The 23990-nt window shown below is 48.2% G+C and overlaps 1 protein-coding gene across 1 annotated transcript in view; it reads right to left on the bottom strand.

Moving 5' to 3' along the window:
• Nucleotides 1–23656, bottom strand: part of SHC4 (SHC adaptor protein 4) — a 34285-nt gene extending 10629 nt beyond the window's left edge. Inside the window, exons 1-6 of the mRNA XM_074917376.1 lie at nucleotides 23307–23656; nucleotides 22304–22923; nucleotides 12827–12897; nucleotides 5723–5786; nucleotides 4718–4837; nucleotides 3008–3061 (exon numbers count right to left, since the gene is read on the bottom strand). Coding sequence (XP_074773477.1) covers nucleotides 3008–3061; nucleotides 4718–4837; nucleotides 5723–5786; nucleotides 12827–12897; nucleotides 22304–22923; nucleotides 23307–23367 — 990 coding nt within the window. The 5' untranslated portion in view covers nucleotides 23368–23656. The remainder of the gene's footprint in view (nucleotides 1–3007; nucleotides 3062–4717; nucleotides 4838–5722; nucleotides 5787–12826; nucleotides 12898–22303; nucleotides 22924–23306) is intronic.
• Nucleotides 23657–23990: the final 334 nt, after the last annotated feature.

Raw genomic sequence — 23990 nt, forward strand, 5'->3', positions numbered from 1 at the left:
TGGAATCTTTTTGTTGTAATAAATGCACTAGACCATTTGGCATTATTTGGGTCTTCAATAAACGGTGTATTCAACTCCGAACTCTGAAACAGGAGCAGAGTCACAACTAGTACCTCATCAGCAGGCAATGCTGCTCTCTTCTGCTGCTCCCACAGAGCTCAAAGCCTCTCCTGTGCAACCCATGAGGGCTGCGTGACTGCCAGACACAGCTTTTAGCTGGGACAGTTCTTAGTAATATCAGTGGAAGGTAAAATAGTGCTAATATCCTGCAAAGGACAAATTAGAATATTCCAGATTTGTAGTATGAAGATTGAGTTATGAAGGCATCTTAGAGAAAATCTGATCTTTAAAATACTGCAGAATACAATAGGTATCTGATCTCAGTTGCTGCTGTGTGATTTTAGTCTGGCTACGATCAGGTTAAATTACTCGGGATCTCAAGGCTGCTTCTGAGATCAGACAACCTCAGCATAATCAGTTGTCTGGTTCAGATTCTCTCTCCAGCCAACACTGAAATAATCCTCACTTTTTCCTGTCAAACTGAAAAGGGCACTGGAATAGAAAAATTAACATTCCTAGTCATACTACAAAAGCAAAGACTAGCCCGATAACTCAGTGTTGTAGTAAAAATGGTAAGGTAATGAATAACATTCTTTTAATTATTAAAGATGCATTTTGTTATTTTGGATCTTTAAGGTGGGATGGAGAAAATGCAATTCGCAGCTTAAAGGCATGGCTCTCTTGAGGGAAGATGCAATCAGCTGGCAGGAAACAAGGCCCCCATTTGCAATATGCACAAGAACAATCATTTAATAATTCACAATGAATGACACGAGAGGCAGGTCTTAGGGCCAGCAGAACTTATCCTAGATAATTATTTTTTTTAAAATCTCCAAAGTTAATATCATTTAAAAAAAGAAAGCTAAATATTTCTTATGCATTTAGTGAACTCAATTTCCTTCCTTTTCCTCTCAGGTTTTTTCTTTAAGTTCGTAAATATTTTTAGGATACATTTTTTAAGCAAATTAGATCTAGAGAACAACTAGAAACTAAAGTAACTGGAGCAGTACCTGCTATTTTTATATCTTTGTAATGTTTATGTACATGCATGGGTGACTTTGCTTTAAAATAAAGCCGGAATAGGCTTTATTCTCAGGCAGAATATTGCTTACTCCTTAACAGTGCAGAGCAACACTGAACTGTGCTTAGACCCAGAAGGGGCAGATGGAGAGACATGACCTGTGGAAACTTATCTCCCATTTTAAATGAAAAGGGAATTTGGAAAAATTACCCGAACAAGGTGCCAAAATTGCCCCTTATCTGAAGTGCCATTAGATTTATGGTTACTACTGCTGAGGAAGAAGTGTCACCAGCTGCACCACCAAGCCCATTTCCTGCAGCACATCTGTGTGCAAACACATCTCTTGGTGGTCCTGCCATTAAGCACTGACCAAACCCAGCCCTGTGTAGCCTGTGAGATCTGATGGGATCACTGTACAAGACTGATGCAGTACAATAATATAAAAAAAAAACCCACCTAAAAAAGGTAAAGAAGCCTTGGAGAATTACTCATCTAACCCACTGAGCAGAGGTCTGAAAACACATCCCTGAATTTTCCAAACTGAAAATGTTACGTAAAGACAAACTAGACCACCAGCATCTAGGACATGGTACATACTTCAAAAACAAGTCAGCTTAAGGACATATTTAAATTGTTTAACTATCAAGAAAACTATTTGGAAATGAAGCATTGTGATACTCAGCACAACGCCTGGAGCCACTTGGAAATCTCCATCAGGAGGGGTCTGCAAAGCCCAAGGACTGTGCTGTACAGTGTGGTGTATCAGGATAGCACAGCCATCTAAAGGTGAAATTTGAACTTCTCAGACTCTCAAAACGCCTGATTTTAAATGGAATCTTTAAGGATGTAGTACTTTGGCACCAGGCCTGTGGTACACCTCCCTTCTGGGTGCAGGACTGACAACACAGAGCCTGCACACGTGCTCCCTCCCCACTTCCCAGCCCAGCTCCAAAAAAGCTCCAGTTCTCAGGCAGCCTGGGCAGCATCTCTGAGCAGAGCAGAGCAGCTGGGCTCCTTATGTCACCCACATGGCCCTCCAGAGAAGATGCGTCAGCCACACACAGGGCCAGCTCCCCTTGCCTGCTCCTAAATCCAAAGAGGCAAATCTGTCACATTCCAGTCAAAGCTGGATCTGGCTTCCACCCCAGTGTTATCAAGAGCATGACCCAGACCCTTTCCTTCTCCCTGTTTCATAAACAGAGAACAGAGAGACATTTAACAAAAAAAAAAAAAAAAAAAGGGCAGAAAATTCAAAACTGATTAAAAAATACTGTCTTCATACCACATGGAGTGTGAAATTCAGAATGCTGGCAGGGCTGGGCTTGCTTAGATTCAAAAGGGAATAGGGCATGTTTATGGATGACAAGTTCTCTGCTTACAAACATTGCAATAAAGAGTTTGGAAGAGGATAGAAAGCCTTTTGCTTGAAAACATCAATTGCTTCATGACTATGATACTAGGAGAAAAACCTGTATCTGCAGGAAGAAGGAGGTTATGTCACATCTGTCACAGAGGAGCTGTTTGACTCAAAATTCATCTAAAAAATTTAGAGGTGCCAGCGCTGACTGCTTTTGTCACAGGTATTGGATTACAGGGACTACAAAATTAATACAATTCATATGTTCCTGTGTTCTTATTTTTAGATCCCCAAGTCTGAGAGCTTTTGAATGAACTGAGGCTCACTGATGGGCAACAGGGAAGTTAACGATACGTATCTAGCAAAGATCCACCGAGTCTCTATTCCATGTCTCCTTTCCAGTCTCGGTCCCTCAGTTTTCTTGCATTACTGGTCATGATCTGGCAATGCAGTGCACTCTGTTAGTGCTTGTGGATAGGAAGGGATGAAGCAAAGTATTTGCCGGTACTTTTATTCTCATAATAATTTCATTATACCTGCGGAAGTATATCTTCTAAATCAATACTTACTGGGTCGCCTCCAGAAGCAAATGAGATGGACTGCATGTGATGGTTGGCAATAATCTGAAAAGCATGACAAAGTAGTTAAACATGCTCGTGTGCCACACGTTCAGAAAACAGCAGAGCCTATATCTTCATAGAGCAAGCAATTAAGTTCATGAAAACCCAATCCACTAATACGTGCACATATCATTTGTGAAGCAAGGAGATAAAAATAGGAATATTTTTGAAACTACCCATTCACGTTTAGTAATGTCTAGATCGCTGAGTAATCTTCGTTAAAGGGTTTTCAGAATGAATTCAACCACCAACTTCTAAACTGGTCAGAATGAAGCTAAATGAGACTTTGAAAGGGGAATAACTGGAGACACTGGATGCATTTAACAGTCTTGAGATATTAGTTGATTTTTAAATTGCCAACAATTTTATTTAAATGCCTTTTACAAACAAGCCCTGCTGATACTCTGATCATATTCTCTCTCATCACTGGCTCTAAACTGTTAGCTGGTAGAAATGTCACTAGCCAGATCAAGCATCAACTTTTCTGGATTTCAAACACTACCTCATCTCTGGAGACAAACTGTTCTTTACCGTAAAATCAAGTGCAATAGATTATGCAGGTGTGAACAAAGTGAATCGTGGTGGTGGCACAAGAATAGCATAAATAGGATTTTCCATTTGCAAAGGTCTAGTAATGAAAGACCTGGAAAGAATTTCAAGACAGTGCCCTGCACGCCCATGGGTGCAGTGACTGGGTACAACAGTGCATTTGGAAGGAGATCCAGGCAGCCAGCTTTTGGCCCTGTTACAAACAGGAACAGGTTAAAAGGGCCATATTTTAGCTGTCAACCCCCAGAGTTTCACCCACTGTAGGGAAGCTCTTTGCTGCTGTACCTGAAAGGAAGGGAAACCTGGTGCCATAAACCCTCACCCTCCTAGCACAGAGGTCCAAGGGGCAGGAGACCTCTGCGGGTAAACCCCCAAGAGCTGTTTGATGCTCAGCATGGCATCAGCTCAGTGCAGGGATTCCTCAGAGCCACCAAGCCAAAACTACCTCCTTGATGTTCCCCTGCTCCAGCTTGGAGTGAAACCTGCTGCTGGCCCTGGGAGAGATTGTGCTGGGAGCTGAAGCCAACAGCTGATAGAGGAATTAGTGGGCAGGACAAAGCTCCTCATCACATCTGCCAGGAAGGGAGCACTCCCCAGTTCCAGGGCAGATCAAGGCTCTTGGGAACACATCTCGATGGCGCTCAGAGACTTTGTATAGTATAACTGATTATGCACATATATTACCCAGCTGTAAAATAGCTTTGAATAACACCAAAGTCAAGCTCTGACTCATTATTTATACCTTTTTTTTTTTTTCCCTAGGACTTGTCAGAAACTCCCGTTTTGATTTTGGTTTTTTTTTCCTTGTTTATTAGGCACTGCACAGGCAGAGACACACACAGAGAAACAGTCTGCCAAGTGCTTAAGGATCCCTCCCCATGGAAGACACCACCATAAACAAAAAGGGCATGTGCTGCATATCCAATTCCTCCAAAGTGCTCTCATTTTTAAATTCAGAGGCATCATGTAATTCAGCTCTACAAGGCATGCACAAGAAAACTTAAAGGGTGCTGCTTTCCCTTCAAAGCACCCAGCCTTTCCTTCAGAAGCCACAAAAGGAGGAGAATACAGTAGCATGGAGAAAAGGACACTGATTTATATGTATCCTACCTGCTGCGTGTCAACATTAATCAGAGTGAGGCTGCTTGTTGAAATGGTCAGCTTTATATTCACGCCAGAAAACTGAAGGTTACTTTTGCCAAGTACAGAAGACAGAAACTTCACTGGAGGCTTTGAACAAAGAAACAAAAGAAAGAGGCTGTCAGCTGAGTCTGTCAGGGGCAAAAATATATCAAAGTCAAGTGGATTTTACAATATCTTATTGAGAATTTCAATGGAGCGAGGCTTGATCAAATGCAAATAGATCTTCTAACAAGTATCAGCTTTGAATACAATACTTGTAGGCATGGTTTTTATGTCAATAATGGGGAAAAAAGTTTTAAAGTAAAATCCCAGTGAGCTAAATGTTATAGCTGGCTCAGTAATTCAGAATGTGTAATTCTCCTGCTGAACTCTGCTTTGTTTCTTGAGGATGAAGCATTTCTAAGTAAATCAAGAAATTCTCTCATGTATTCATTTTTCAGGAGCAAGTTCATTCCTCCCGAGCCCCACAGTTACAGAAGGGAATCAGTAAATTCCACTGGACATAACCCAACAGCAGCCACTGGCATTGCCCCTCACTGCATCCCAGTTATTTACTAAGTGATCAGCCCATTAAACACTGCCATTTTAGTTGTGTTTAATTTTTATATATATGCAAATAACAATCCAGTAATCCTCTGGTCAATGATCTCCCTTTTGCAATCAAAAAAAAAACCCACCCCAAAAAAACCCCCTCCAACACTTTACCAGTCAGAACCTAAAACTTGTAAAGCACCAAGTGCTGCAAAGGCTAGTAGGAGAAAAACTATGGGCAAAGTATTAATCCTGAAGAAAATAAGGCAGGGCAAACCAAGTGGGCTAACACCCTGCTACAAGAGCTTTCATGTTATACCGAGTTCAGATGGATTAATGTGGACTAACTCCAGCATGGACTGAAGTCTGTTAGGGAATCTTGTATCCAGCTTATCAAAAGCAGATATAGAAAATTAATTATTCAGCTAAACCAGTATTTACCTTCCGCTTTTTTATAGCTCCATTTGTACCCGATACAGCTTCACACAGTCGGCTTATTGCTTCCCTGCAAATAGAAAAGTACAGCACAAACTGTTGGATCATTTCACATGCATCATCTGTAACAGGGCCAGCAACTCTGCAATTTATTGTTATCATCCCACTTATAAACACTTAAATGTTCTGGAAGGTCTTTCACAGTTGTTTTTCTTTCTTCTTTTCTCCCACTATTAAGAAAAAACCTATTTAACAAAATACAGTGATTCAGCAGCCTGGTTTGAGTCAATTCTTCATAAAACACATCAGTTTCACCTAATGAAAATTTGTTTTTAAAGAAAACCATCAACTAACCACAAGAAACTCAAACAACCTTCAAATCCTTTTTGTCAGTATGGTTGACAGGTCTCTTGCTTGGCAGGGAAGATCCCATCCCTGCCGTAATCCATCTTATTTAGAGCAGCAGGGGTGTGCTGACTGAGCCCAGCCAAGTGCCCTGATTGCCCTTCTGATGTTTGGGGCGTCTCTCTTTTTTTTTTAAAAAAAAAAAAAAGGATGTAGGTCCTTTTTTTAAAAAAAAAAAAGTGTAGGGGAAAAAAAGGAGGTGTAATCAACTTTTCTAGTTCTTTTTCAAACCTGAGGTCTCAGTTCCTATCTTTCCATCTCTGGCAGGTATTTCCCAAACTAGAAGTCCTTTCCCACCACTGACTATTCTCTACAGGCACCTCTCAGTTAGGGAACCAGAAGGGTAAGGCATGAAACACTCACAGTGCTTAATGGTCTGTATCAAAGACAGCTAAATCACACACAATAGAACAGTGACATGCTGCGCCTGAACAAAGAAAATTCTGATATATGCTGAGGCAGGTGACTGGTTTGGACATAGAGTGGAGCACTTCACTGCCCTGATCAAGGTTAGCACAGCAGCTGGAAAAAAACTTTTGCTGGCAGTCACAGGCTTTCCCTGTTACTGGTTTGAAGTCAACAGGAAAACGGTGACTTACTGGGCTGGGATGTGCGTAGCAAGTTTCCTTAACCTTGCCTGCACATCCCAGTCCGCGCCCCAGCCCCGAGGTCTCCAGCCACCCTGGCCCCTGCCCGGGGCTGCCGGGCGAGCTGAGCTGCTGGCCCCTGGTCACCCTCCCAGGCTGCGGTTCCCACCCTGGGCAAGTTCACTTTGAGGTTGTAGCCTCAGCCTTTCTCTCACAGCTGAACTCAGACTTGGGCTTTCAAGGGTTGGGATTTTGTTTTGTTCTTAAGGTCAAGGGAATTAGTTTGTTTAATTATTTGTTTATATTACTGGATTATTATCCAAAGAGCTAATTAGGAAATGAGCTAGTTAGGAAAGTTCGTCTGTTTTCAGATCCTGGCGTGTGTGGGAGGAACACACCACTGGGCTTCATCTCCTGAGAAAGTTTTGATTCAGAAGGGCTGAAAAATATCAGGAGACCATAAAACAGCGAGAAGCTCCAGCCAGGTAAGTCCCACGAAGCAGAGGTGCCCCAGTGAGGAGCGTGGTTCCCCCAGAACCCTGCGTCATGCCCGGGGAGTGGCTCAGACTGGGAGTAAAGGCAGCACAGTGCCAGCGAACCCCAGCACTGCTGCTCCCCCTGCTCAGTGCCCCATGGGCTGTGTGCCGAGAGCACTGAAGATCAGTGAAACTGCCTCAAGTCTTCCTGTAAGAGAACAGCCTGAGAAACTTCACCTGGAGACTGTCAAATGAATGCAGACCTCACCCATGGCAAAATAATAAAAATGTAATCAATATGTCCTGAGTGAAAACAGCAGGGAAGAAGAGGAGACTCATTGTGGGCTACACAAGACGGGTCAGAAACACAACCTTTTAAACACTGCCTTTTTTTAGTGTTTTAAAGCAAACCACTTCCTCCTACACAGCTGAAAATACGCTTTTGAAGCAAATTCCTGACATCCTTCTTGTTACCTCCTGTTTTATTTAGCTGTTACCAGTAGAAAGGCCAAAACTAAAAAAAAAAAAAAAAAAATGGGAAAGGCATCCTGCAGGATGATCTTGCAGATTCCAATAATCAGCTTGGAAAATGAGAGCTCATCTTCTCATTCAATATTAAAGGAAATTAAAATCAGAGCCAAGACATTAAGGCTACTTGGAGCCTTCAAGTCTAGCTCTACCTAGAAAGAAAACCAGATATAGAACAAATTGGAAAAACAGGGAAGTCATCTATTTTGGTGACAAATGAGTTCTCACACACTTCAGGCAGCCCATGTGGAATAGGACTTGTAGGCAAAGTTGCCAGCAATGGACCCTGCTCCCGTAGCCAGTGTGGTGACTGCCCACTTCACCACACTCGGAAGCATTTGTCCAGCAAACAGGAACCAAAAACTAGGCAAATTGTTTCTACTACCTCTCCTTGGTATGGGAATTCATCTCCTCAAAGACATTTCTTGCCTGCATACCTCTGGGTGGTTTTCCAGGTGATCTAACAAACATTCTCAAATATTATTTTAACGGTGGGTAAAGCAGCAGTTTGGTAACACCTTGCTGCTACAGCTGAACACTTCAGTCATTCCCACGGGGCAGGCGGAGCTGAACTAGAAGCTGCACCGTACGTTAGGAAGAAAAGCAACTCTGGATACGTCCACGATAAACTGAAATAGGATTTAGCGTATCTGTGCTTTCTTCCTGGAAATCTGCTAGTAACTCATTCTTACAGCCGTTCGTTTTCAAACAGTTGCTTGGGGAAGTCTCTGCTTTTAGATCTGCCGGATGGGATATACCTGTGCGCAGCTCACATACTTAATTGCCTTGTCCCTGGATGAACGTGCAGCCTTACGGGTTCTGGCATTTGCTTGTCCATTTGGTATCTTCCAAAGCTGAGGCAACAGCAGAAAATGTGACCTTGTTATTCTAGTCATGTTGCTGGTTTTCCTTTTTCTCCTCGTCATTCATCCCAAAGCAAAACATTTCAGGGTTTTTTTTTTTTTGGTTTTCTTCTAAATCACCCTGAATGAGATAACTTCACTTGTGTACTCTGCAGCAGCTCTTCTCAACTCTGGGAGCCACAGAATGAAATTGGGAGAGCTGTGAGGAATTTAAATTGTTCTTGTAGTTTAAGGCAAAGAAAATCTTGCTCCTCGACCCCTCAGGCATCTTCTGCCATTTGAAATGGAGTCACTCTCTGTCGGCTCTGCAGTGCCCACACAATTACATAAACTGGTCATTGTTTCATTGACACAGTTTTCACTTTCTGTAGTGAATGGAAGAGATTTGGGTCAGCTCTTTTCACCATCCTGAAAAAATATTACTCTGAAGCACTTTGGTCCCCTGGGCTGTCACCAGGAGCAGACCTACAGCAGAGGCAGAGGTCCTGCTCCTGGCCCCGGCAGATGCCCATCCATTGCAGGGGGAGTTTCCCAGGAGTTATTCTGCTGGGCACCAGCTCAATGAGGATAAAGGCTGGCTCAGTTCACTGAGGACACCTCTGTGGGACCCAGGAGGTGGGAGGGGGAAGCAGGACCATCTCTCTGCGACGCGGACGCCGGGGCTGCTGAGCACACAGCTGTAAGAAGCTCCCCACCTCCTGGGCTGAGATCCACTGAACCAGGACAGTGCCACAGCCCCCACGCAGCTGAGTGCTACAGGAGACAGTGCCACAGGACTTCTCCAAAAAAATCTGGTGCAGGCTCCCAGCCCACTGCTCCCTCTGGGTTAGCAGCCAGCTGGGCTGTGGCCACTGGGCAAGGCCCCTGTGGGCAGGAGGGAGAGACAAGGACAGCCCCATTTTTGGCATCCATAAGCCTTTATATCAGCTCAGCTGTATGGTCTACAGGTTTTCTCTGGGTCTGCACCTCTGGAGTGAAACCCACAGCAGATGCTCCTCCCAGAGCACGCACATGCAAGAGCACGGCACTGGCAGTAACAGCGAGGCACTTTGTTTATTGTTCCCCCAAATTAGAGTAAAAGACGAGAGATGGGCTGATGTAAGCAAGTAAGCATGCTGTTGAAGATTTGCTTTTAAGCATCTCAGCCTCTGCCTACACCATCTAACAGAAAGGGATTGTGTGGCTCAACAAAGTTGAAATTAATCTTCCAAACAAAGTCAGCCTTCTTCCACCAGCCCTCCCCAGCACCACGCTTCAGACGCCCTTCGCCCTTCACTGCTTGACCATTTTCAAGTTTACAAGTTAAAATCTGAGATACAGAATCCCTTTTCCCATAAATGCCCAAATCCAATAACTAATAATAAACTTGCTTTAGCAGAAGTGGGAGACATGTAAGAGGACAAGAGCTGTAGGGCTGGATAAGGGAAGTGCACGTCAGGGTCCAGCAAAGGCAGGACCTGCCACAGCACAAAGGCAAAACACGTACCAAGAACAGCAAGCACAGCACGTTTATGGGTGACTATTCAAAAAAATACAAAGCTTCTCAAGCAGAGGAACCTGTTAACACTTGTTATTTCTTGGTGTTACTCTTGTCATCCACACGGCGTTTGGGATCACAAATTTCTGCAAAACGGGAGAGATGTCCTATGAGCATGTGAGTTGGGTCATGGGCAGGCAACAGCACACAGATGGAAAAGAAAAATGCTGTGGCAAAATCTCCTCTGCCAACCTTCTCACGCACAGCCACCGAGAGCCAAGGGTAAAGAGCGCCTCAGTGCCTGGCCCTTCCCTTGCCACGCTGTGGTCGGTCGGCCTGATGGCCACAGGGCATCTCTGCACCCCACGGGCATGCGCAGCACTGGAGAGGCCACCTTCTGCCTTCCCCGACCCTGTGCCTGGTAAGCAACTGAAAATGCAAGAAATGAGAAAATAAATTCTCCACACTCATCTCTTCTGAGTCCTCACGGCACTTCGGCAAACATGAGTTTGCTGATCTTTCTAACATTCCTGTGAGGTAGGTAAATAATTTATTTAATTTTAAGAGATCAGGAGACTAAGAATTCAAATGCACATAAAGCAAGGCAGGGAGCAGACATAATTGGAGACCCTTTCTACATCACTTCAGAACAGAAGATGCCTCTTTGTTTCGTGAAATGCCACTGGAGTAAAAATATTTTTTACCCCCAGTACAAGTAACAGAGATGATTAAAATGGGATCATTTCCAATAACTCCCTGGTTGGTGCATTGTGCATGCTGTCTATAAAATTACTCCCCTGGGAGAACAATAGGGGAATAATCAATGCTATCTTCACTCCAGTCAGCTTGTAATCGATCTGTGAAGTTTGCACGCATGAGCTCAGCACTTCAGCATTCAGTTTGCAAACAGTTTAAGTTTTGAATTTCTCATGCACAAAAGAGCCCGTTAAGGTCAGCAGTGGCATTTTTTTGAAGGAGATGGAAATATTTCCATTGTTAAGTTTTCACATATCTCCGGTTAACAAAACCTTACCATTCGGGCCAAATTTATGTTGGCAAGCTCTTGTCACATAGTAATTCATATTCATTATTTTCCAGACAAACCATCCGTAGTTCTATTTGCTAAGTGTAGCAGCATACACACCCCGTGTCTGACAAATGGGGGATAACCTCACTCTTTGGCCAAGGCTGTTGAGGAATACAGACCAATGGCTTGGTCTGAATGCACCAGGCTGGTTGCTTTGGGATAAATGTACTACATGGCTCTTTTTGATCAGTAAATGACTAGGCTGAGGGAAGTATATTTGTATCTCAGGCACTTCTTCATATACACATGCAGGAACTGGGTGAGTGCGTGCTTATGCTGATTGTAAATGTCAACAACCGCTGATTTTGAATATAAAACAATCGGGCAGCTTTTGAGTGTGTTATAAAGGCATTTAAGGACTCAAGTCTTTCAGTTGTTTCCTTTTAGCTGGTAAGTCTGGGAGCCAATAGGTGGAAATGTAACACTGATCTCTTCATGTTTCTTTCCTTTCTCCAGGATTTCTTTGATACAAACACTTGAGGAAGCAAAAGAGCATCTGTAAATCATCCACCAGCAGGAAGAAAGAGATGGGCAGGCACAGGAAACCTCAACCACATTCCTGGCATCCTCAGCATGAACCATGCTAGAAAAACAGCTGAGGGGAGGAAGGAACATGTCTAAGGCCAGGCCAAAATACTCTGCACCTACCCACCCCTCCACAAAGCCTTTGGAGGTGCCGGGATGCTGGGTGGGTGCTGGGGCTGCCCGGCAGAGCACTAGTCCTGGCTGCTGGACCATGAGTATATCCCAGCAGCATGCAGTGCTCTGAGCTGGAAAGAGGGTGCTTATTCTGAGAACTCCAACACTCCCGCACTGACACACTTACATGAGAAAACATAAAAATAAACCGGGGTTTTCTGTTCCTGACAGGACATTTCAATAACTGTACAGGTGCATGTCTCAATAACCTACACCCAGTGACTGGCAGCAATCTGCAATAGAAGTTGCAAATTTCTCGAAAGACAACAAAATATTTCACGTTTAAACCACATTCAGTTGTATCCGAGAGCGAAATATTCATCTTTTTCTGATTTGCAGCCTGGAAACTGATGTCTGCAGTACAGTTGGAAATGGCTGTATTTCAACGTGTTTTCCTTGTGACACCGCTTCCAGCTGAGCCTGGCCTTGGTGCAGACGGGGTCAAGCAAAGTCATAAGTCTGATAAAAATTCATTAGATGCCCATGGTGGATTGAGGAGCCGATGGCACCTTCTGCATCAGGTGCGAAGCAGCAGGGCAGAGAGGCCTGAGAGGATCCAGGCTCACACCTCGGCCACCCACAGCCACAGTAGCACCAGCTGGTGCACCCTGTGCCTTGGGTGAGCTGGGCGGGCAGCGCTGAGCTGAGCCGAGCTGAGCTGAGCCTGGGAGCATGGCCTGCCTGCTGCTGGCACCCACCTAGCTAGGGATGTCTGTACCATGCTGCGACTGCAGGGGGAGGCTCTCTGCATCCAGAACAAGAATTGGGAGAGAAATAAGATCTGTGGCTGAAACAATTCATTTTCGAATGCAAATAGCCTATTGTAATGATCAAATAACTCAAATCATCGCTTGGGAAAACACAAAACAAAACATGCAAACTCCTATTCAAAATTGTCTCAGAGCTTGGCACGCATCCTTGGCTTTATACAGAAATTAGCACTTGGGATTTTCATTCTTGGGTTGAATTTCAGTTTGATACCACCTACCTGGTGACTTGCGTTCGTGTGCCAAAGTCCAGGGACCTCATCGACTGCAGCACTTCAATACAGCCCATGTACTGGGGAAATCAGAGAGACAGAGAGAAAGGAGAACTTCATTAATATCTAGCACGCAGGTAAAAGGAGGATCACAGAAGGAAGCAAATGTGATTTCAGTTCACTAAGTATACGCAGAACCACAGTCGAAATGGAAAATCAAATCATCCACCCTAAAGCTGCTTCCTAAATAGATCTCATTTTACTGAAAAGTGTAGAGATGAGCAATAAAGAGACCAGTGGCTTCAACAACATAGCACAAAAAAAGGTAAAGCACTCCAGGGACACAAAATCTAATCATTCCTTTTTTCCAATTCTGCTTATTCTCACTGATTAGCTTGTGGCACTGAGCTGAGAGGAATGCATAAATGTGGGAGGGAAAATCCACGGGACAAATGCACTCAGAGCCCCCATGCAGAAGAGCTCAATGTCCCTTCAGAGCAGCGGAGGCATTACTAGGCGTGAGGAAAACCACTGGCTCCATGCTGCTGCACGTCTGCTGACAAATAACCTCTGCAGAAGATGAAGGAGGTAGAGCTGCAATTCCAGCTCATAGCAAAAGCTCTTAAGAGCCTGCATTATAAACTGACCTGCTTTAAATTAGAGCCTGACTCCTAGACTTCTGTTGTATGGGGCAGAGCTGGGGGCTTTTTCTATACTCGTTTGGGATTTGCATAGGACTAATTTTCAGAAGCATCAAGAATGCGATGGCATGTCAGCCCATAGGCTCCTTTGATGTTATGTACAAGCCTATGGAACATTTTCAACTCAATGACATGTGTGAAGCTAAGTCTATCCACTGAGTTTACCTCTCCAAAATAATGTCTTACTAATTCCTTCAGCAATTCTGTAGATACCCATCTCTTTGCTTCTGAAGAGCTTTAACATCTCCCTTTCACTAGGCTGGCATAGGTCTGGGTCTCTCAGTTTGCATCCTCTCTTCCACAATGAATCCTTCCAGAGAGAGAAGGGCTTTGGGGAGCATCCGGCAGTGCCCGCGGGCTGCAGCCACAGCCTGCCTGCGCAGACCTCTCCTGCAGGTAGTCAAAGCCTCTGGGATACAGCAGACAACCTGCAAATCCCAGGCAGGGACATGCATGCTCTGTCCTCTTGCTCTGAACGGACGGAGGAAGCACTCTCTGTCCAGGGAAAAGTACTGTATTTACCTCCTCTGCCTCACTTTGCTGTGAATCAATTTTTCTGCTGGGCCATTCAGGGGGGGTTGGATTTAGGTATCTGTTTCAGCTTTGGAGACTTTCCTGAAATGAATGTCTGTGTTAAAAAGAGAACATTATGTGTGCAGTCAAGCAGGGATTCCACAACAATTGTATTATCCCTGTTTTGGTTTCTTTCCAGATAGAAATGTAACCCTTGGGAGAACTCCAGAATTAGGTCAGAGACCTGGAAGGACATCAATAAGAATCTGAAGGGTTAGCAGAACTGCTTCCCTAATGAACGTTTAATGACTTTGTAAAGGACTCTGAGAGCTGTCTTACTTGTTAAAGATATTCCTGCTTAACGGGAACAGAGCGAATGAGGAAAATATGTCTAGAGCCTCAGCTTGTAGCACAGCAGCGACCTCTGATCCTACAGTATAAGGTCAAGCATCCTGTGAGCTGGTTGGCTGCCCCTCTATTCTTGAAAAAAAAAAAAAAAGATTTAGAGGAGTAGGTGAGTCATATGCTGATAAGTGAGTCCCCACTGCATCCTGAACAGATGCGTGGGAAGCTACTCTAAGCAAAGATGAAAAAATCAATATTAGGTTTTTGCATAAGTGACCCTGAGTGAAGCTGAACTTATCAATGATTCACAAAAGGCCTTTTTTTTTTTTTTTTTTTTTCCCTTTAAAAGCCTGAGTAGGGAAGTGCATTAACATGGCACCTCACTGCATCTCTCATTTATTTTAGCTGCCATTGGTTATCTAAACCAGCACAGTTACTAATGGCTGAACCTTCACATCTCAGTAGGAGGGTACAGAGAGGCAGCAGAGCCCGGGGCAGGGGGACGCCTGGGGACCGGGACTGAGGAAGTTGGAGTCACAGAGATGGGGAGAAACCCATGGAGCACAAAAAAGGACAATGGGATACCAGAAGCCTATTCAAGAAAACAAAAGACACTCTCCGGGGAAGAAAGAATAATTAACAAATAAACAAGGAAAAAATTAACCCCTCCATGGCTGAGTCCAACAGGAGTACAAGTCCAACAAGGTGTATGAGAGAAAGGGGAAGGCAGGAGCAGCCTGTCTCAGACTTCTGTGTGCCCGGACTCCAGTTCAGGTGGTGCCCCTACTCCCCATCCTGTATACCCCAAACAGCAGCTCCCACAAAACGCTGGTGGGCTCATCTGGGGATGCAAGGTTGAGGCCAGCTCCTGCCTTCCTGCAGCAGAGAGTGTTAAGCAAAAGCATCAGCAGGGCAGCAGCCAGGGCTGCCCTCCCGCAGCGCCCAGGAGAGGAATCCCCAGCAGCACCCAGCCCTTGCCCCAGCCCAAGCTATCTGCCAAGTGTTTTTCTAACACGGTGACAGCAATATCGAGGGGGTTCAAATGTGGTGTCCAAGGAAAGGGGTTCATCTTCTGAAGGCCCACAAAGAGGAGCACACCTCAGCTTCACTGAGCTGCTGGGGGAAGCTGGACACGGGCACAAGGGTGCTGTAACCAGCCTGGGACAACAAGCACAGATACAACTGCAGAATTCAGCTACCTACAGTAAAATAAAATGCCAACACTGAAACAAGCTGAGCACTAAAGACTTGACATCACCAATGAAAGCGGATATTGAACCCACTGATCTGTCGGCAGCAGGATGGAGAGCTCTTGCTGGGTCGAGCAACAGCTCTTGGAAGGGAAAGAACAGACTCGCTGGTCGCTGCTGCAGAGGGAAGGGCTCCTCTAACAGCGATGTGCTCAAAGCTGTCCTCTGTCCCCCTGCAAAGGGCTGGGGACAGCATCAGCACCAGGGGCTGCTTCATCTCTTGGTGCTTGAAGCTGGAGGGTCATCTGGGGCTGGCTGCTGTTTCCCCACACAGCCGGGATAGCAGGGAGGCGGCGGGGAGAGAAGGGTGGTTACTGAAGATGAACCCATCTTTTCACATCTATTTACAAGAGATGACGAGGAGTGACTGCAAACAGGATGAGGGACTGTGTGGGAGGAGATGTGAAGGCACTAGGCAGGCACTAGCCTGAATAAGCTTTTCAGGCACCCTCTAATCCAGACCCACGTCTCACTGCACTCCTTGCCATAACGCAGCCAGTGGCTCCAGCTCCAGCTTGAATGACAGCCAGTGATTCACCCGCAGGAATGATACAGGGAGCAGCACACGGAGCTCCTAATTAAACAAATACAGCTGCAGCCTTGCAATTTACCTATTAGTTAAAAGGCATTAATTCATGCATAATGCAAAGAGCAGCTCCTACAGACCCCACAGCCAACTAACAAAAAAATCCAAGCGACAGGATTTGCTCGCAGAGACAGTCAGGTAACATGCTGCTGCAAAACAGTCTCTGTCCAAACAGATGCTGAGACTACGTTCAAATTCCCTAAAAATAAAGCACAGCCTCCTGAGCAGGAACCAGCCACAAGCAGCAGTACTGTGTGTGCACAAGAGCATGGGATCTGAATTCCATGCAAGCATTTATTTTCCCAGCACTGCTTCAACAAGGCACTTCTAAAGTGAGGGAAAAACCACTTCTGAGCTTCCCATCATTCTCTTTCCTTGCAGGCAAGGGCTGCCTGGGGTGGGTGCTGCCTCACGGAGGGGGGGACACGACTCTCTGCCATGCAGGGCAAGGTGGCTGCAGAGCAGCAGGAGAGTTTCACTTTGGTTTGCTTGAATAATTCATCTCTAGCTTTCGGTGGATCCGGTGGGAAGACTGGGCAGAAGCGAGCAGCAGCCACCAGCTCGTGGCAGGACCACGGCACTGGAGTTATAAGGAGACAGGCCTCTGCCTTTTCCACCCAAGAAAAATGACTTTTGCCTGTAAGAGCCGCAGTGCTGCCCTCCCTGCGGCTGGCCGACGGGCTCAGGGACATGCTCTCACAGGTTGCAACACCTGGTGTGAGATCCTCCAGCTTTTCTGCCCCGGCAGGAAGGTGAAGCACTGGCCTCCCTCCAGAGACAAGCCAGGGGTGCGGGCAAGGAGCAATGCACAGATCACTCTAGTTCTTGAGGAGAAGTTCTCTCAGCCCTTCCTCAGACACTGCCTGTGGTGGCTTTGCAGTTGAAAAGCCACTGTGTCCACTGGAAATCAGAGACCCCCACCAGTCAGGCTGCTAATGAAGAGCTCTGGCCCAGGTTTGCACCTTGCAGGAGATTCCACCGGCTCGTTGCCCAACGTGAACCACACTGGCTTCCTCCACCAAGCACCAACCCCTTCCAGAGCCAAAAGTGATGCCAGCAGAGCCTCCCTCCTGTCCCTCCCTAAGGGGAGCAGAGAGGCAAAGGCAGCCCAGGGCAGCGGAGAGAGAGTACAAAACCCAGGTAGAATGGGCTGGAAAACAGACTGGACACCTTTAAGGAAGAAAAAGGCCCATTAAAGACCATTAAGCGCATTAAAAAAACCCACCAGTGGTTTGTCAGTGCTAGCAGAACTCTCCTCATGTGCTTGCCCTGCTCTCATCTTCCTCCCTGGAGCAGCGGTGGTGCAGCCAGCCAGGCTGGGCCCCGCTCTGTCCCGCTGCTCCTGCCCACCAGCACGGCCTCTTCCCTAAGGGGCTGCGAGCTGTGGCTTCTTGTCATGACAAACAGCTGCTGATAAATGGAAATCTTCCTGGGAAAGCCTGACCACCTCATTCACAGGTTTTCAATTTTTAAATACATTTTGAGAAAAACCCAGGGAAAAAGTTCGTAAATATACAGACACGCACACACACACATATTTTCGTTCTCTTTTTAGTTTTTTGCTGAAAACCCACTTTCTGCAGCATGGTGCTCAGGCCAGGGCTCCACAGGAATTGGTTCAAAACCGCTCTGGCCCTGTGCTCCTGGCTGTGATGAAGCAAATGGCCTAGAAACGTGCTGGTTTCTGTTAAGGAATTACCCAGAGAAGTGCACGGGCCCTGGAGAGGGTGCTGGGTGCGAGAGGCGCAGCCCCCGGGACGGGGCGTGCACAGGTGGGTGCTGCGGGGCTGCCGCCCGCCCCGGCCCCCTCAGCACGCCCCAGCACCCTCCAGCCCTGAGCCCCCGGCTCGTGATTCACAGCTGCGGCTCCGAAGCCGTGATTCACCAGAGCCCATCTCCTTCCTGCCAGGGCCCTGGCTGCACACCCGCCTGGAGTCAGTTATTTACGACAGGCGATGCAGAGCAGCTCTCCGGGTGCAGTGTCAGGGTGCCACGTGCCAGGCTGCAGCTGAAACACCACAATTATTTCCCTTGTCCTGAGCACAGGAGAGGCACTGGTGGCTCCTCGGGACCGGGAAAGGGCTGCCCTGAACACCCGCTCCTCACGTAGAGGCAACTGGAGCTCCCAGTTGACCTGCTGCACCCTCCATGGACAACAGCAGGAGTGCGTAGGGGACAGGTGCCCAGGTGAACTCTTTCAGGGCATAATTCTCATTGTTCTGAACTCTGACGTTAGACGTAGTCAGGCTCCTTCTACTCTAGAGACAAGCAACTGATTCTGTATCTATATGATGGCATTTATCCATATATATATATGCCATCAAACTGCTAGCAGAGGACCAACCTCTATATTGGTAAAACTCCTTTAAGACAAAGGATGCTGCAAACAACCTGTATCGTATTATTTCAGCAGAATATCATTATACTTTAAAATACCTGGAAATAGCATTCCCTTTCCATATTGTAGTTAAATAAGCACGTTTTTAAACCAATATGAACATCACCTCCCAAAGACTCAAGCATTACTGACTTAAGCTCAGCCACAGAGCCTCACTCCATGTTAGGTCCAGTGGCACCATCCCGCTGATTCTCAGTGGTCTCGCAGGGGCCACTGGTGCAGGGCAGTGCTGAGAGCTGGCTCATACCCTCCCGCTCAGAGCAGCCACGGCCCTGGCTCTCCCGAATGAGCAAGAGCAAGGACAACAAGTGCCTCTTGGAATACTCCTCAGGCTCCTCACAGCCATAACAAACACCAGCAGGAGACTCAAGTCCCGTGGCCACTGTGGGCACCGTTTGGAGACAATCTCAGCTCCAGATGGGCGGCACTGTGGGAAGGTGTGTAACAGGCAGAATGTGAACAAGGCCAAGGTAAATATCCATCTCGTAAATCCTGCAGCAAGCTGTGTACAAAGTCTGTTTTGAAAGATAACACCGTGGGAATCAGAGCTGTCAGGGCTTCTATTTAAATATTAATATTTGGGCTCTGTGTTACTCACAGGAGCATCTTGGGGGAACAGGTGCTGTTACAGGTCTCAGCTTCGTCCCTGCAGCCCAGGTGGCACACGGCCGTGACACAGGTGCCCAGTGATCACCAGTCACACACAGCCACAGCTGCCTTCCAGGGAGACGCAATGAGCCCAGCATCACCTCTTCTTAAACCAAGCCTAGAAAGACAATTTCTGCCTCACTCCAGTCCGTAGGGGACAGCTTCTGCCCTATGGCATTTCATTACTTCACCATATTATTGCCTTTCTAAAATAACTGTAGACCCTCTCCATTTAAGTGCCAAATCCTCTTCAAAATCCAATTAAGCTTTCAAGGCCAAAGATTTCCAGCAGCAGCAATCCCTGAAACGTAGACCTCACCCTCCTCCTAAAATGGTCTCCGGGGAGACCCCAAGGATCCCATAACCAGCAGAGCACGAGAAGCTGCATGGGGACAGTGGGTGTCTCCAAACGCCACAGCAGGGAGGGTGAAGTCCAGGGCAAGGGGGTAGGGATTGGGATAAAGGTTGGGAGCAGCTCCCAGGGCTGCCTGGCCCCTCAGCCTCTTGGCCCCACTTTGCCTCCAGGTGCGACCATCCCTCTGTACCACACTCCTGCAGCCCTGCACCCCTGGCTGCTTCCCAGCCCATCTGAGGCTCCATCACCAGCTCCCAGAGAAGCCTCCTGCTCCCGGGGGAAATAAGCAACTTGCTTCTGCTGTGATGCTGAAGCCCCAGGCTGTTTATTTACCAACCTGCTTCTTACTATAGGGGCTGGTTGAAAAAAACACCAAGAGTTTGGCCAGGACACGTCAGCAAAGCTCTCGCAGCTCTCCTGGGGCTGGCTCCTGCAGGCCCACAGCCATGGCAGCAACAGCAGCAGGAAGATGCAGTAAAGAGGCAGGGAAACAACATTTCCCTCTTGTGTTGGGAGGCTCCTGCCAGTGACCTCCCTTCAGAGACACTGCCCATGAAATGGGGTGACTTCCAGAAAGATCAGCAGAAAACCATGCTGGAAATACAACCTGGATATCAGCAGGAGGGGACAAGCCCTTCCCCACTTCACATGACCTTCCTGGAAAGTCCATCTCATTTTTTGCTCTTTCTTCCCCTTTCTTGCTCATGTACTCCCCAGCAGGTGACACCTCAGTGCCTCTGCTCTCAGCCCTGGGCCACAACAGAAATCTGGGAAATTCCCCCCGTGCTTCATCATCTCCTCCCTGTGTCAGAAACTGAATTCTTTAAGTGTGCCTCTGGCATTAGCATTTCAGTATTTAATCTCTATAGGTACTTCAAAGCCTTAACCACAAGCAACACTGCATTGGGCGCTGCTCAGACCGCAGCAGGCAAGGTGGCTCCTCATGGTGGGGGCACTGGGCACCACACCATCCACCAGCACGGCCCTTTGCGGGCTGGCAGAAGGCTGGAGCTGGCCACCTGGAGCTGTGGTGGCCCTTGTACTGTCACTGTAAGTCACAGTCTCATTCATCTATTTCAGCAGCTTGCTGGTGTCAAAACCTCAACCGTTCACGTTAACACTAGAATTTAAAGAAAAGCAAACATAAAAGGACACACATCAGCACAATTAAATCGTGCATTCCCTCCCTCCACCTGCTGCACCTCAGGTGAATGTCCTGGGGCCTCCTGTGGCTCCACTCACAGCAGCTGGTGCCATGCTGGGACATCCTCACCTGTCAGCCAACATCCCATCAAACCAGCCATGCCACTGCCGGACACCGGGCAGGCATCTCATTCCTGCCTGGGGAAAGGTGAACACAGCTGCCTCCCCATGTTGCTCTTCTCCCCTCTTACTTGCCTGCCCTCCTGCTGCATTTGGAGAGACATGTGGCCTTGCACCTTTCTTTAGACCTTTCTGCTTGTGAAACATCGGGGGGGGGGCCACAAATTTTGTATGGTTTATGGTTTTTTTTTACTCCTTCTAGCACATTTTGATACTTTCTGTACAACAAACAGAGCTTACACACACACACACTCTCTTAGCACCCTGTCTGCAGCCACCAGGAGGAATAGAAGCTGGTTAATAATCCCTTGTACAGACTGCTCCTGTGGTCTTCCTTGCATGTCAGGGACAGGCACGAGGGCTTCGAGAACTCCAGGAGCCCTTGGGTCAGGCCAGCCATTACATGAGTATTTGTGAAGCAGGTTTAGTCTGCTCTCTGCCATTTCCCTGTGGTCTGCACTGGCTGCCTCCATGCAAGCAGCGGGCAGTGTTTGCCCAGGAGTGCTTTTGACAGAAGCAGCAAAGCACTAAAATGTGCAGGGTCAGAGATTCAGAGCATAGAGAAGGAAGCGATGGCCAGCAAGCAAACAGTGAGGTCCAGGCACAAAAATGTAAAGTCCAGAGAGGAAAATAAAATTAAAAACCTCCCAGGTGTGGCAGGGGTGGAGGGGAGCCAAAGCACTGAGCCCAGGACCCATGGTCTCCTCTCAGCCATCGCGAATTAGAAGACGATACACACCAACCCCGGTCCACAACATGAAAAATACCCAGAAAGGCTACTTCAGGGTGTCTTCTGAAGAAACAGGCAGCATATTCTGTACATCATCATTACCAAGAAAATCAGACGCAGCCCTAGAGCATCAAAGGAGGACGGCTTCGGCATCCTGCCCGCTCACCTCCCAGCGCAGGAGGCATGGGGGAGAGGGGCTCTGGGCAGCAGCAGGGTGGTCCCAGCACCTCTCCCACCCCCTCCATGACAAATACCTTAGCGGCGTGGGCCAGCGAGTGCCTAGTGCCTGGGACCTGCTCTGCAAGGGATGGGAAGCCTTTTCCGTGGGCCTCCTCTGCCCTCCAACAGGCATTTCTGGCCAGAGCAACCCCTCTTTCAATTGCAACTCAGCTGCACGCCTCGGGGAGTCTAAAGATAGTCTTTTGAAAAAGGATGTTGTGTCACCTCTGGGAAGGGCTGTGGTCCTTTTAACCCCCTCAGTTGGACACCACATCCCTACGCCCATCAGGAGACAGGAAACACACGGGAGAAGCCAGTGGTTTGGAGCACAGACTCCAGGAGTGAGAGCGCGGAGGTCACCCTGCAGGCACCTGGGCAGTTCGCTGGGTCAGAGAATGGAAACCCTGCGAGTACTCACCCGCACGCCGTAGGTCGTTGCCGGCTCCCCCACGCCTTCGCCGCTCTGCGTGAGGCTCCTGTCCCGCCTGTCCCCAGGAGCCTCCTCAACTCCCCGCACGGCGCAGTCACCCGCCGGCTTCGGGGTTAGGGCCAGCCTGTCCAGGTCGGGCTGTGGGTAAGAGGCCAAGAGGCAGCTGATCTCAGGTGAGGTTGGGCTGCTCGGGATGGTAACGCACTCTGTGAGTTTAATTCGTGGCACCTCTTTCGTTCCCAGACAGAAGCTTTTCAGCCCCGGCAGATTTGAGGGGTTGGCCAGTTTAATGTTTGCCATCCGTGGGATCAGCGTGCACAGGGTGGTGCAGGTGTCCTGTGGCCCCAAGGAGACATCTTCCGTCAGTAAATTAGGCGTTGAAGAAGGGGAAGAGGAGGAAGAACCTTTGATATTTAAAGACGTGTTTTGCGCGCCTTCGTCTAGGGATGTTATGGAATCATTCCTGAACCGGCTGTACTTAGCTCTGTGCAGCATTCCTGGATGTCGGAATAACCCTACATACAGGACGTGTCCACCGAAGCTCTGCTGGCTGCGTTCTCTCATAGCCTTGGCAGGTCTGTAACTGGATACTCTTGCATAAACTGGCTCTGGTAGATAAATTATATAGAAATCAAACAAGTCAAACAATTTTAAAACCAGAAACCTAGCGGATATTTTTGCTGACTCCCTCTCGAGTGGTTTATTTTCCTCAATGGACGAGGCTTAAAACTGCATGGATGTCTGGTATCTTGTAAGCAGCAATAAAAGCAGCATTACAGGCAAGCACATCAGTGGTATGGCAGCTTTAGCTGAAGAGCCGCTCTCCAAACCTGCCTTCGTTCCTGCCTCAAGCCTAAATCCCACCTAGCGCTGGAGACTCACAGTTGTAGCAGCGTTAATCGCGGAGTCCTGGCCGCAGCGAAAGCTCAAGCATATTCCGCACAAAGCAAGAGACCTACAAGCTCAAACACATTTGCAGACCGGCACGAACCCGGGAAGGTGCCCAGCGCTCCGCAATTTCCATCGCCGGCTGCCCGAGAGGCGAAGAGCATCCCCGCGCTGCAACGCTCCTGCCCCGCCGTCAGGCACAAACCCAATATTTTAAGGAAAAAAATACTGAACGGCGCCGGCAGCTCTCGGTGTCAGTCTCGCTACCGGCTCGCCGGAACATCAGCACCACAATCCCCAAACAACTGGACCGAAAGAGCCCCCGGGCGCTGTTTCCCGCAGCGCGGCGGGGCAGGAGCGGGGCAGCGCCCGGGCCGCCGCCGCCGCCGCTTTTATGAATGAAGTTTTTGTGAATGAGGCCGGGCGCGTGCGGGCGGGCAGCGCCGTGAATGGCGCTCGGCGGGCGGCCGCGGCCCGGCGGCCCCCGGGGTGCCGGCGCAGCCAATCGCCGCCCGCCGCCGGCTCACGCGCCCTCAGCGCGCGGGGACCGGGGGAGGGGGGGGGGGGCGCGGGGGGGCGGCGGGACCCTCCGGGCGGCGCCGAAAATCCCTCAAAAGCCCCTTTCTGCGGCCCGACACCCCCCCCCCTCCAGGGGCAGAGCCGAGGCCCCCAGCGCCCCCCGCTCCGCTCTCCCGCCCGCAGGCGGCCGGACGGGTCCATTTTAGCGACTGAAAATACCTGGGCCCTCCGCGGGGGGCCCCGAGCCCTCGGGCAGCGCGGGGGGAGG

The sequence above is a fragment of the Athene noctua genome, chromosome 13 (genome assembly GCF_965140245.1).
Source record: "Athene noctua chromosome 13, bAthNoc1.hap1.1, whole genome shotgun sequence".
Taxonomy (NCBI): domain Eukaryota; kingdom Metazoa; phylum Chordata; class Aves; order Strigiformes; family Strigidae; genus Athene; species Athene noctua.